This window comes from Pongo pygmaeus, chromosome 4 (assembly GCF_028885625.2).
Source record: "Pongo pygmaeus isolate AG05252 chromosome 4, NHGRI_mPonPyg2-v2.0_pri, whole genome shotgun sequence".
In the NCBI taxonomy this organism is placed as follows: domain Eukaryota; kingdom Metazoa; phylum Chordata; class Mammalia; order Primates; family Hominidae; genus Pongo; species Pongo pygmaeus.
The window spans coordinates 143,080,256-143,094,066 of record NC_072377.2 but is presented as its reverse complement, the minus strand read 5'-3'; the positions used below and the strand labels follow the sequence as shown (position 1 = coordinate 143,094,066).

Below are 13,811 nucleotides of genomic sequence, written 5' to 3'. Positions count from 1 at the left end.
GCACTTGTCCCAGTGCTGGACCAAAAAAGTGGCATGCAATAAATATTTATGGAATTGAACTAAAAGATTAACATTTGACTAGCTATTCTTTATGGAATTGAACTAAAAGATTAACATTTGTCTAGCTATTCTACAAGTGTCTCTATTGAGTCAAACAAGGCACCACTGGCAACTGGCAACATTAAGCACTTGCCTCTTCAGGTGGGCCAAGGGCAGGATTCAGGCTCTCCCTATAAATACTCTCTTACATGCTAGAGGTAGACCCCAGCTAATGAGCTCTCCCTAGAACAGGTATTCTGACACACACACACACACCCCTTTTTTTATACTGAGAGAATGAGAAAAACATTAAGTTTTAGTTCTCCGTGGGCCTTATTTTCTTAAAGGAGGAAATCATTACACAGTAAAGCATTAATGGCCCGTATGTGCTTAATTTAACATGACTACAAATTCATGTAGAGATGTCTGATCCTCTAGAAAGGAAACTGTCATTCCTTAGCTGCAGTCCCTCCTTCAACTGAAGAATTACATTTCACCACTAGGTGTCCACAGGGGAACAAAGGATACCTTACACTTGCCCCACTGCACTCCATAAACAACTTGTCCTAGGTCAATTTATAAAAACCTTAAATCTTATTTTATGTTGTACTACCAAAGCTTAGGTCTTCATTTACTTTAACTTATGAGATATCCTGGCCGGACACAATGGCTCATATATGTAATCCCAGCACTTTGGGAGGCCGAGGCAGGTGGATCACAAGGTCAGGAGTTCAAGACCAGCCTGGCCAATATGGTGAAACTCTGTCTCTACTAAAAATACAAAAATTAGCCGGGCGTGGTGGTGCGCGCCTGTAGTCCTAGCGACTTAGGAGGCTGAGGCAGGACAATCACTCCCTTGAACCCGGGAGGTGGAGGTTGCAGTAAACTGAGATTGTGCCACTGACTCTAGCCTGGGTAACAGTGAGACTACGTATCAAAAAAAAAAAAAGAAAACTTCCCTCTAACAACCACACTGACTTCCAGAAGACTCAAAGGCCCTTCCCTGCCTTCATCTTGGCTACTCTTTTTTTTTTTTCCCTGAACTCCAGTGATCCTCCTGAGTAGCTAGGGACTACAGGCGTGCACCACCATGCCCAGCTAAATTTTTTTTTAATTTGTAGTATAGATGAGGTCTCACTAGGTTGCTCAGGCTGTACTCCAACTCCTGAGTTCAAGCAATCCTCCTGCTTCAGCCTCCCAAGTTCCTAGGATTACAGGCATCAGTCACTGTGTGTGGTCTATCTTCGTTACTCTTAAACTTATCTTCACGTTAGTGACCAATAACCTCATTCTGTAGCTTTTTTTTTTTTTTTTTTTTTTTTTGAGAAAGGGTCTTGCTCTGTCACCCAGGCTGGAGTACAGTGATCACAGCTCACTGCAACCTCAAACTCCTGGGTTCCAATGATCTTCCTGCCTCAGCCTCCTCAGTAGCTGGGACTAGGGGCACGTGCTGCTGTGCCTGGCTGATTTTTTTTTTCTTGTTTTTGTAGAGACCAGTTCTCTCTAAGCACAAAGACTTATTTGTGCTTTCAACATCAAAACTTATAACAGGCCTGTAAGCCCAACACTTTGGGAGGCTGAGGCAGGTGGGTCACGTGGGGTCAGAATTTCGAGATCAGCCTGGGCAACATGGTGAAACCCCCATCTCTACTAAAAATACAAAAATTAGCCAGGCATCATGGCCCGCGCCTGTGGTCCCAGCTACTAGGGAGGCTGAGGTGGAAGGATCGCTTAAGTCCTGGGGTCGAGGTTGCAGTGAGTCATTATCGCACCACTGTACTCCAGCCTGGGCAACAGTGACACCCTGCCTCAAAAAAAAAAATGAAACAAAAGCTTACTCGCCTACTCCCACCTAATTAGGTAGGAACATCACCTACATCCCAATATTTAACTTTGTTACATAATGTTTGAGCTGAGGAGGAAGTTCTGAGATCATAAAGAACAATTCCTTTATTTTTCAGAGAGTCTGTGTGCCTAGAGAGGTTATATAGTCTGTTCTCACCATTTAGCAGTTTGAAATATCTGTATCACTTTTATATCACAGAACACTCCTCCTCAACAATGAATCGTCGTGGTCCCATTTAAAAAGCCTTGATGCAGGCACTACCATCCGTGCTCCATACATCCCAAATCTCTTCACGTAGATAGCTATCCCAGCCTTTGCCTCTAATGCACTGATTTCTAATTCTAAATGCAGAGATGGTGAATTTGCAGCAACTAGGCAAGGAGCTTTTGGGGCTACCTGGGCCTGCAATTGTCTAAGAAATAAGTTTTAAGAATTCAGAGGCTGACAAACAGCAATCCTACTTGGGATGTCGTCATGCTTGCTTCAGCCTGAATCACACAGAAGAAAGCCTTCAAGCATGGACCTGAAGCAATGCTGTAAACACAAACATCAAAATGAAGAGGAGGCCAGGTGTGGTGGCTCATGCGTGTAATCCCAGCACTTTGGGAAGCAGAGGAAGGCGGATCACCTGAGGTCAGGAATTCAAGACCAGCCTGGCCAACATGGTGAAACTCTGTCTCTGCTAAAAAAAAAAAAATAATAAAAAATAAAAAACAAAAAAATACAAAAACTAGCCCAGCGTGGTGGTTCACACCTGTAATCCCAGCACTTTGGGAGGCCAAGGCAAGCGGATCACGAGGTCAGGAGATCGAGACCATCCTGGCTAACACGGTGAAACCCCAACTCTACTAAAAATACAAAAAATTAGCTGGGCATGGTGGCACCCGCCTGTAGTCCCAGCTACTCAGGAGGCTGCTGCAGGAGAATCGCTTGAACCCAGGAGGTGGAGGTTGCAGTGAGCCAAGATCGTGCCACTGCACTCCAACCTGGGTGACAGAGGGAGACTCCGTCTTTAAAAAAAAAAGAAAAAAAAGAAAAGGAAGAGTAGAGTAGGGCAATCTAATATAGAAAGGAGGAACTAGGGCAAGAGGAATGAAGGAAAACCTTGGACACAGTTGATTCCTAGTCAGTAAGCAGTGTTTATGACTAAGAAGACCACTCCGTTCACTACTAAACACAGTGAATGACACAGCAGGAGTACAATATTATATAACAAATGAAAATATGCCAAAAACTACAAAATGGAACCCAGAGAAGAGGTACCAACCTGAGATTCATTTCCTGGGGGACAGAAGTATGACCGTGTCCCCATCCTATGAAAATACAGGTAATGGGGTCACTGTATAATACACTGGACACCAAAAAATGGAGTCGGGAAGCCATAAACTAGCTGTGGGACTCTGAGAAGGTCCCTTTCACTTTTCTTTGCCTCAGTTTCCCCATGTATGAAATGGAGGTCATACCCCCATCTTCAAAGTGTGGACAAAGTTTATAACACATGCAAAAAGTATTCAAAAACCATACAAATGAAAGCGCATGACTGACATCCCTACTTACATGTCTCATAAGCAATCTCAAATTCAACAGGCCCAAGATGAAATTCTCAATCATCCCCCAACACCTGCTCCTCACCTTTCCCACCTCAATAAATGTCACCACTTCAGTACTCTGGGAACCATTCTTGGTTTTTCTCAACCAATCCATCATCCAGTCCTATTCACCTTTTTTTTTTTTCCTCGAGACAAGGTCTCGCTCTGTCACCCAGGCTGGAGTGCAGTGGTGTGATCTCAGCTCACTGCAGCCTCGAATTCCTGGGCTCAAGGGTTCCTCCCACCTCAGCCTCCCAAGTAGCTGGGACTACAGGCACGGGCCACCTAATATTTTGTACTTTTTGTAGAGACGGAATCTTGCCATGTTGCCCAGGCTGCTCGCAAACTCCTGGGCTCAAGCGATCCTCCCCTTTGGCCTCCCAAAGTGCTGAGATTACAGCCGTGGGCCACTGCACCAGGCCCTTCATTCACTTCTATCTGCACAGTCACCACCCTAATGTAAGCGAAAATCATCTCTCACATGATAATGAAGCAGCCAAAATGGTCTCTGGGCTTCTCCTGTGCTCTCTCCAGTCCAAACCAGGGCTCTAAACCCTTTAAACTACCCACTGTTCTTGAAAGAAACCAAACTTCTGAATCTGGCTTAAAAGGCCCTACATGATCTCTTCCCCTGCTGCTCCCTCAAACCACTCTCCCCGTCCCCGACCTTGTGCCAGCACACGGGCGTTTCTGTAGTTCACAACTGTATTCTGCTTCCTCCTGACAAACTCTTAACTCATCCTTTGGGTCTCATTTCAGAGTTGGGTCCCCGCCATACACTCTCAGAGAACCCTGAAGTACTTAAGCATTTGTGTAATTATTTTATTACAAAAAGTACAAAATCACAAACGGTTAGAAACCAAATCGACTATAAGCTCCATGAGGGTAAGTACTGTCCTCTGTTTGGTTCACCTCTGTATCCCCAGGAAAACAGGGTCCAGCACACGGTCTGGGCTCAATATTTGAGCCCAGACGAGGTGAGGGGGGACAAAGTAGTCACCTAAAAATCCTAACTCAAAAAGATAAAGTTCTAACCGTATGTGGATGCCCATTTTCTTTCAACTCTCTCCACCTCCATTCTCAACGGCTCAGGCCAAATCATACAAGGGTCAGATACCTCACGTCTCCAAGCTCAGGCAGCCCCCGCTGTCTTCCACCCCATAAAATCCTAAATCCAAAGTGAGCCCGTCCTAGCTCTGGGGCGAGAGAAAACAGGCCTCTTTCGCCCCTGCAGGTGAGGGTCCCGGACCGCCCGGAGGCAGGCTCCTCATCCAGACCTACTGGCCAGGACTCCTCCACACTATTCCGCGCAGCCATGACGCACGCAGACCGCAGCACTTCGTCAGCGAAGAAGCCGCTGAGCGCGAGGCGCTTCTTCGCGGCTTCTCAAGCACCGTTCAAACCGCGCGTCGGACCCAAGTGCCTAGTTTCGAGTTGCAAAGCCTCAGATGTCCACCCTATTCAAGGAGAAGGGACTGAAAAGACGACGACCCCGGTCCTCTCTCTTTAAGAACCACCCCCATTCGAGCCTGACGGGGGCTCTCAGTAAACTCGCGAGAGCCACCGGCTTCCGCCCGCTTCCTCCTCTCGCCTTGCCGGGCCGGAAGAAAGGTGGCACCTCCCACCCCCCAGCCTGTACCTCACAAGGCGGCGCGGACCCAGCTGCGGCCAATCGGTGGGCTCATTGTAGGCTGCGGGGCAGAGAGCCAATGAGAAGTCGCGGCGGACGCAGAGCTTCTCCTCACTCGCACCGGCCCCCTCCCTTCCGCCTGCCGCCTTCCACTCCGCCCCTGGCGGAGGAAGTGATGTCACAGGCCCCATGTGAGCGGATTGCAACACATGCAGCTGCCTGGAGAGAGGGAGCCGGTGTCCTACGTCAGAGCCGCCGCCGCCGCGGAGCCGCCGCCGGGGAGGAGCAGCCGCTGCCGCCCAGGACTGGGCCCTTAGGTAAGGCACGGGGAGGGAAAGGCCGGCGACCTCTGTGGCGAGCTGCGCCGGATGGGAGGAGAGGGCCTCTGGGGGGTGGCGAGGAAGGGGGCCGCTCTGCCCCAGCGGCGGCGCTAACTCTGTGGTCTTGGTGTCTCCGGGCCCCGCCGGGCCGCTCTAGGGAGGAGGAGGCGAGAAGATGGCGGACGACCCCAGTGCTGCCGACAGGAACGTGGAGATCTGGAAGATCAAGAAGCTCATTAAGAGCTTGGAGGCGGCCCGCGGGTGAGCGCCGCGTCCGGCACCCTCCGTGCCCTCTTGGTTCCCGGACCCCTCAGGATGGACGCCCCCGCGCCGCATGGCCGGATGAGGAGAACCAGGCACTAGCCAACTCCCGCCTTCTGGATCTCTGGGTAGTAGCCCCTGACCCAGGGGCGAGGGTAGGCGCGGTTGGCCCGAGAAGGGGTCCTTTCCCCGCATGGGGGTAAGGGGCCCGCGCTCCCCGGTTTAGATCACTCGGCCCCCCTCGTGGTAGGCCACCGCTACTTTTGCACCCCTCCCGGACCCTTAAGTCCAGGTCCTCCCTCTTCGCGCTCCAGGTGCTGCCACCCGACTCGGGTGCTATTGTGGCAAAGTGCTCGGCCTTCCTTTCCCAAGGCCCTTCCCTGATTTCCTCTTCTCCCTTCGTTCCTCAGCCAGGCCTCATTAAAATGGCCTCTCCCTCCTGGGCTTCTGAGACCCGGGTGGGTGAAGTTTGGATGGGACGGGAAGCAGAGGTGGCCAGGGACAGCTTCTTTCTGATTCCTGATTTCTCTGGGTCTTCCACCTGTCCCAAGATGACTTCTCCGAAGTCCTCTAATTACCCCGGAGCTTCCTGGTTTTAGGTGTTCCAGGACCCACCTATAAACTGAAAATGCCAACGTATGCGCGATGTGAGGGGTGCTGGGTAGGTTTTGGTTAATGAATCTGCATGTGTATGTCCAGGATAAATACGGGTTAGGGGGCCGTTTGATAGGAATCATAACTACAGAGTCCCTGCTGGCATTTCTCTGAAATTTGTGGGGATATCGCTGTAGAGAGGCGCCTGATGTGCTTGTTGAGTGAGATTCAGAATTGAATTAAATGGGCTTTGAGTCTTGTACATTTTGATAAGAAACTGTAGGTGTGTCCATTGTGGGGAGAGTAGGCTAGATTAAAATTAGCTGTGTGTGTGTGTGTTTTCTTTTTTTTTTAATGTTGTTCGTTTGAGGAAGGTGTGCCAAAGGTATTCCTGTTTCCTTTATTACTTTATTTTGTTCCTTTCCCAGTCATAGAAACTTTTTACTTACAGGAAGTGCCCCCCCCCCAAAAAAAAAGTGTTTGGAACATTATTACATACTTGTATGTCTGAGCATTCTTAGAATAGTAGAATGGCCTGCCTCAGGCCATGTGAAAAGTTGATTTCAGCACAAGAATTTGACATTCTGGTTTCCAGCCCAGGATTGTCATTTATGAGTAGATTTGCAATTTTAGAATGACAGCCCCTCCAAACTCTTCATTATTACTGTTTTATGAAACAGGATGTGCTTAATTGTACTGAAGGCCCAGTTCACAGGTTGGTTTTGCTAGTGTTTTGTTCTTAATAAATTAGGGACAGCTCTGTTTGGAATGAGGCTTCTAAAAGTTTGGCCCCATTCAGTGACTTGGGCTTGTGCTCACTCTTTCGGTTTACTGGAGAAACGTTAGTTTAATATGAATCGAAGACAGCAGCTTATTTTTTAGTCCTTAGGTTTTTCTTTGAATTTAATAGAATATCCAGACCTTCTTAATAATCTTACAGGAACTTGTGCCATATGGTAGTGACCAGTTATTCCCAAAATGTGAGACTACTGTACAGAAAGGGTAATATAGGTCACGACCCATTATGTTGCACTACCAAGAATTAGCCAGGTTCTTTTGTTTCAGTAGGATCTTCTGTTTTGTTACTTGAAGCCTTCAATCCAGTATTGCATTTTATAGATTGCTGTTGTTGCAGTATTGTATATAGGTGGATGTGACCTGTGGATTTGTTCTTACTACTTTCATTAGCAGGCAGGTTCACACATTTTAATTTGCATACGTTATATTCTCTGAAACAGTCCAAAAAAATTAAATCATGACTATAATTTGCCTGTTTGAATGAAGTAACATTGAAGACGACATTGCTTAATAAGTAACAGCATTCCTTTCTACTGCTTGATGAAGGAAACTCATTCTTAAATTTGTTCTACCCATGTTACCTAGCCACTAGAAACTTTTAAACGCCTCTTTAAGGCTTTACCTCTTTGTTTAGCAAAGTTCAGTGAAGTTTAAAGCATGCTAAAAATGAAGTTATAAGACACAACTTGTATTTCAAGTTGTTGAGTTTGGATATTTTAGACATGATTAAGCTGTCTAAAATAGCTGGAGGACCTTCCGCTAAACATTGTGGTTAATAATCATATCTTACTTTGCTTTTAATCAGGATTTGGTTGCATCTTGATCCCGTGGAAATTTAAAATCTTGGCCATCTCTGAGTATTGGTAAGGGAGTCAGAAGATTCCCCAGTATATACTAGTTTTTGGAGGTGGGAATATTTTCATTGCCAACTTGTGTTAAAGTCAGACTCTAGATTTTCATAGATAGGGTACAGTGAAAAATGTTATTCCTACTTTACCTAGTGATAAAATATTTTTAGGAGAATTGTAATGGGCTTTAAAGACTAAGTGGATGGCAAAATGAATCTGTATTTGCTGATGTTTTGGGGATACTCTGGTTTTCAGGAGGAAACTGAGGTTTTCAGGCATGGTTATTAGGATAAGATAGTGAGACTTAGTGGTGGAGTTAACAGTATTGTTTTGGAAATGAAAAAGCCCTTTCCTCCCCTTAGTGTAGAATTCTAGGCATAGGAATCATGGATTGGTTTTTAACAGTAGTTATTAAAATATGCTAGAATAAGAGTGATTTTGAAATTAAGATAATCCTATGTGGTTATCTCTTGATATATAACCCAAATTTAATGTAGCTTGAAAAAGGAACCACCTGCAAAATGGGCTCACTAACTACATCTGAATAAAGGGAAGTATGTTGGCAAAATAATTTATTAAGCACATAGTATATTATATTATAGACTGTGCTACAGTACATTATTAAGTCATTTAATCCTCACAAGTATTGCCACCATTTGGTAGACAAGGCACCTGAGGCTAAGAGATAATTTGTCCAAGATGTCACAGCAAAAATGTAGCAGAGTTCAGAACTTAAGCCAATGTGCTATACTGGGTATATTTTATTTTCAGAAAATACAAAACTAGATTTCCTTAAAATGTAGTCTGAGCTATAACAGATTCTATTTTATGTTACATGTGTGTAGAAGAGCATTTATAGAGGCCACATTACTAAAATGGGGAACTTGATAACATTCTGTTTTGTAACCAGTATCATACTTAATCTTCTGAGTTGAAAGGAGTGTCACACATAAACTTGATTTTTAATTTGGGTAGAACATGCTTATTTGGTTTCAGATAAGCCTGGTCGAATGTTAGTTTGTGTGTGCTAGTAAAATAACCAGTTAATTATTTTGGTAGACATAGGCCCCACTTAAAGTTGATGGTAGTTCTTCCCTGTTCATGATTGCTCCTGGTATATGCTCCACAGTTGGCTTGTGAAGGACAAATGTATACGTAAACCAATACTGTGGTTGAGGGTATCTTGAATAAGGAACTAAAACAGGTCAACGTATGTTGGAAAAAGGGGGAGAATTATTGGTTGTTTTTTCTCTTGGTGTTTTCTGAGCAGGCAAGAGGTGGCCTCAGAAATAGTGTTGGACACCTTATAGTTTTAAGGTAATGTTAATAAAATCATAACTAGAGCCTGTCCTAGCCAGGGACAGTGGTGAATGTGACAAAGGAATGGACAGTGTTAATTTGGGTTAGGTTGTGTCTGTGGGTGTTAAAATGTCTTTTCACTTATCTTCACTAGGAAACCTTATGTGTTTCTTATCTAATGAACACTTGGTCAGATAACCCTCATAACCGTAACCCTTGTTTGAAGGTCAGTGAGCTTGCAAACTTCTGCTGTAGTGTTTGGACATTTTAAAAACTGTTTACTTAAGAATAACTTGTTGGCATCTTAACTCTAAATGAAATAAAATTGGTTGTTCCTGCCCCCAAATATAACCATTTTTAAAGAATCCCCACTGAATTCCTCACATTATATAGATTTAACAGTTAATGTTTTGGCGAGATCATTGAATAGGGTAATGTTTTAAATCTTAGAGATAATTAATATGAACAGATTGCTTAATTTATATACTTTGAATAAATTAAGGTATGTTGGATGTGTTTGAGTACCTTCCCCAAGTAAACATTGTTGGTTAATAGAATATTCACCTAAATGGTGGTGGAAATAATATTCTCAAAGCACTGAATTTCACATTCTTTTTTTTTTCCCTCACTATCCTTGAAGGGCTGGTTGTAGCTAAAATGATACATTGTGGTCTTTGATACAAATACCTGAACCATTTAAAGTTCAGGCTCATAAAGAAGACTTTTTTTGTCCTCTATTCTGGCTCTTTCCATGCCTCCCTCCCCCCAAACGGTTGGTTAGACAGATTAAAAGACCACATGAGAACTGGGCACGTTGACTCACACCTGTAATCCCAGCACTTTGGGAGGCCAAGGTGGGCGGATCACTTGCGGTCAGGAGTTCAAGACCAGCCTGGCCAACATGGTGAAACCCTGTCTCTACTAAAAATACAAAAATGAGCTGGGTGTGGTGGCTTGCACCTGTAATCCCAGCTACTCGGGAGACTGAGGCAGGAGAAATGCTTGAACCTTGGAGGCGTAGGTTGCAGTGAGCCCGGATCCCGCCACTGCGCTCCAACCTGGGCAACAGAGTGAAACTCTGTTTCAAAAATAATAGGGGCCCAGGCTGGGTGTGGTGGCTCACGCCTGTAATCCCAGCACTTTGGGAGGCCGAAGCAGGTGGATCTCCTGAGGTCGGGAGTTCGAGACCAGCCTGACCAACATGGAGAAACCCTGTCTCTACTAAAAATACAAAATTAGCCAGGCGTGGTGGCACATGCCTGTAATCTCAGCTACTAGGGAGGCTGAGGCAGGAGAATTGCTTCAACCTGGGAGGTGGAGGTTGCGGTGAGCTGAGATTGCGCCATTGCACTCCAGCCTGGGCAACAAGAGCGAAACTCCGTCTCAGAAAAAAAATAAAATAAAAATAATAATAATAATAATAATAGGGGCCCAGTGCGGTGGCTCACACCTGTAATCCCAGCACTTTGGGAGGCCAAGGTGGGCAGGTCACAAGGTCAGGAGATCAAGACCATCCTGACCAACACAGTGAAACGCCGTCTTTACTAAAAATACTAGCCAGGCATGGTGGCGGGCACCTGTAGTCCCAGCTGCTCGGGAGGCTGAGGCAGGAGAATGGCTTCAACCTGGGAGGTGGAGGTTGCGGTGAGCTGAGATTGCGCCATTGCACTCCAGCCTGGGCAACAAGAGCGAAACTCCGTCTCAGAAAAAAAATAAAATAAAAATAATAATAATAATAATAATAGGGGCCCAGTGCGGTGGCTCACACCTGTAATCCCAGCACTTTGGGAGGCCAAGGTGGGCAGGTCACAAGGTCAGGAGATCAAGACCATCCTGACCAACACAGTGAAACGCCGTCTTTACTAAAAATACTAGCCAGGCATGGTGGCGGGCACCTGTAGTCCCAGCTGCTCGGGAGGCTGAGGCAGGAGAATGGCTTGAACCCGGGAGGCGGAGCTTGCAGTGAGCTGAGATTGCGCCACTGCACTCCAGCCTGGGCGACAGAGCAAGATTCCATCTCAAAAAAAAAATAATAACAATAATAATAAAGACCACATGAGAAAAAAGTCAAGAACTAGACTATTTTAAGTTTTGTGAGAAGAGATGAATATAGAACAAACAACTACAGACTTCTCACTCTTGCCAAATTTTGGTTTCCACATGTGTAACTATGGACATTAATCTTGGATTAGGTGGTAACAGTTGAGATAATACGGGTTAAAATACCTAACACCACATTTGCCACATAGAGAGTGCTCTGTAATGTTAGCTCTTTCCTTTTGTATGTACAAACATTGATTCTGTAGAGATACCCTAATGGAGAATTGTATTATTAAAAGATCAGGATACAGATGCCACAGGTCTGAACTATGAGAAAGAGGAGAAATAGATGAGAGAGAAAAGAGGTGGTAAAGGGAAGAGGACAGAGTATATATGTTAGAAAGGATGTGGTGGTGGTCCTTAGTTTCCTCCAAGTATGTAGGCTGCCTGCTTCAACTCAGAACTAGTCCTAACAGCCGTTGTATCTGGCATGGTGTTCTATGCACTGTGAACCTAATGAACAATTATTCCCTTTGAATTTCAAGTCTTGACAGACTTCTATTGTAATAGTAGATATACTTACCCTTCAAGGGAAGGAAGGCTTACTCTGGACATACTGCAAGGTAAGCAAGAGTACATAATTAGAGTATCATTTAAGGCAGAGTGCTGTGTAGGTTATAGGTCTCTTCCATCCTCCACACCAGTTGGACCCTTTCTTCAGAGGGCTCGTTTTCTTTGAACTTGAGACTGAGGGTCGGCCCAGTACAGCACCACCCCCTGTCCTGGGATGGTACTTCGTTGTTTAAAAAGTTAGTGTCAGCTTTGCAGCAGGGCTAAATGGTCTTCGATCCTATTTGAAGAGTAGGAAGGAGAAATTTGCCTTCCCACTGCTGGATCTGTTCAACTAAGAGGCTGGACAGTAGAAATTACTTCTCAGTCCAGCCTATTCTCTAGGGATCTCAGAATAGAACCTTCTCCTAGGATACATTCTGTAGGTGTCTTTTAATTCTTCAGCAGCCTGCTATCTTAGTGAGGGGGAGAAGGAATTAGGAAGGTTCAGGCTTTTTTTCTCCGGCAGGTTAGAAATTGAGAGTCTGAGGTTTCTCACTGGGTACTGTCCTCAGAGAGTATGATGAAGCTCCCTCTGATACGGTTTTATCTTAGGCCATTTGACACACATCCTTGCCCACTGTCTTCACTCTTCTCACAATCCTTTCAGGTTCAGAGGGACTTGACATTTTCAGGTGCCTGACAACTGGTTCTTGTCATACAGATAGCTCTGCATGTTGAGTTTGTACTCTTGTTTTCACATTTTCATTTGTGCTTTTATGATCTCCTTTAGAAGAATGATCATAGTCGAAATAAAAGGTTCTTTTTGTTTTCCTGCCATGTCTGTGACCTTATGAACTAGATTTTCCTCCAAAATACACACCTGGGTATATGAATATGAAGCCAGAAATGCACTTTTACAATTAACCAGTAAGCTAATGGGCTTCACCAAACATCTGCTGTGAGTTGGGCACTAGACATTTTGGAAGAAATATGTAATAAAATAAAAACATGATCTGCCACACAAACATGGAATGATAATATAAACCATTTTCAACTCCATATTAGTGAGTACAGAATAACACAGTACATGTTGAAGGGGATTTAGTATAAGCAGATGATTAAGGTCTGTTTTTTGTTTGTTTGTTTGTTTGTTTGTTTTGAGGCGGAGTCTTGCTTTCCCGCCCAGGCTTGAGTGCAGTGGTGCAATCTCAGCTCACTGCAACCTCCACCTCCCAGGTTCAAGCGATTCTCCTGCCTCAGCCTCCCGAGTAGCTGGGATTACAGGTGTGTCCCACCAAGCCTGGCTAATTTTATTTTATTTTTTTTTTTTTTGAGATGGCTTGCTCTCTTGCCCAGGCTGCAGTACAGTGGCACGATCTCAGCTCACTGCAACCTCCACCTCCCAGGTTCAAGCGATTCTCCTGCCTCAGCCTCCCGAGTATCTGGGATTACAGGCGCCCGCCACCACACCCAGCTAATTTTTGCATTTTTTAGTAGAGACAGAGTTTTGCCATGTTGGCAAAGCTGGTCTTGAACTCCTGACCCTAGGTGATCCGCCTGCCTTGGCCTCCCAAAGTGCTGGGATTACAGGCGTGAGCCACCGCGCCTGGCCGAAATTCATCTTTTATTAAAAGGAGGTTGCAGTGAGCCGAGATAGTGCCACTGCATGCCAGCCTGGGCAACATAGCCAGTCTCTGTCTCAAAAAAAAAGCCAATTATTCATCCATGGGCTTCGGTTTCCCTATCTGCTTCATGGGGGAAATAATGCTTTTTTCTTCTTTAGAAAGGGTAACATTGGCTGGGTGTGGTTGCTCATGCTTGTAATCCCAGTATTTTGGGAGGTCTAGGCAGGTAGATCACTGAGGTAAGGAGTTCGAGACCAGCCTGGCCAACATGGTGAAACCCTGTCTCTACTAAAAATAAAATAATTAGCCAGGTGTATTGGTGCATGCCTGTAATCCCAGCTACTCGGGAGGCTGAGGCAGGAGAATCGCT

At 45.3% G+C, this 13,811-nt stretch overlaps 1 protein-coding gene across 3 annotated transcripts in view; it reads left to right on the top strand.

Annotated features, from left to right (window-relative positions):
* Positions 1–3,011: 3,011 nt before the first annotated feature.
* Positions 3,012–13,811, top strand: part of ETF1 (eukaryotic translation termination factor 1) — a 37,883-nt gene continuing 27,083 nt past the window's right edge. For 2 of the 3 annotated variants that reach the window (XM_063665525.1, XM_054488847.2), the window contains exons 1-2: positions 3,012–5,421; positions 5,582–5,685. In XM_063665525.1, the coding sequence (XP_063521595.1) occupies positions 5,600–5,685 (86 nt within the window). In that variant the 5' untranslated portion in view covers positions 3,012–5,421; positions 5,582–5,599. The other variant, XM_063665524.1, reaches the window with a different exon arrangement.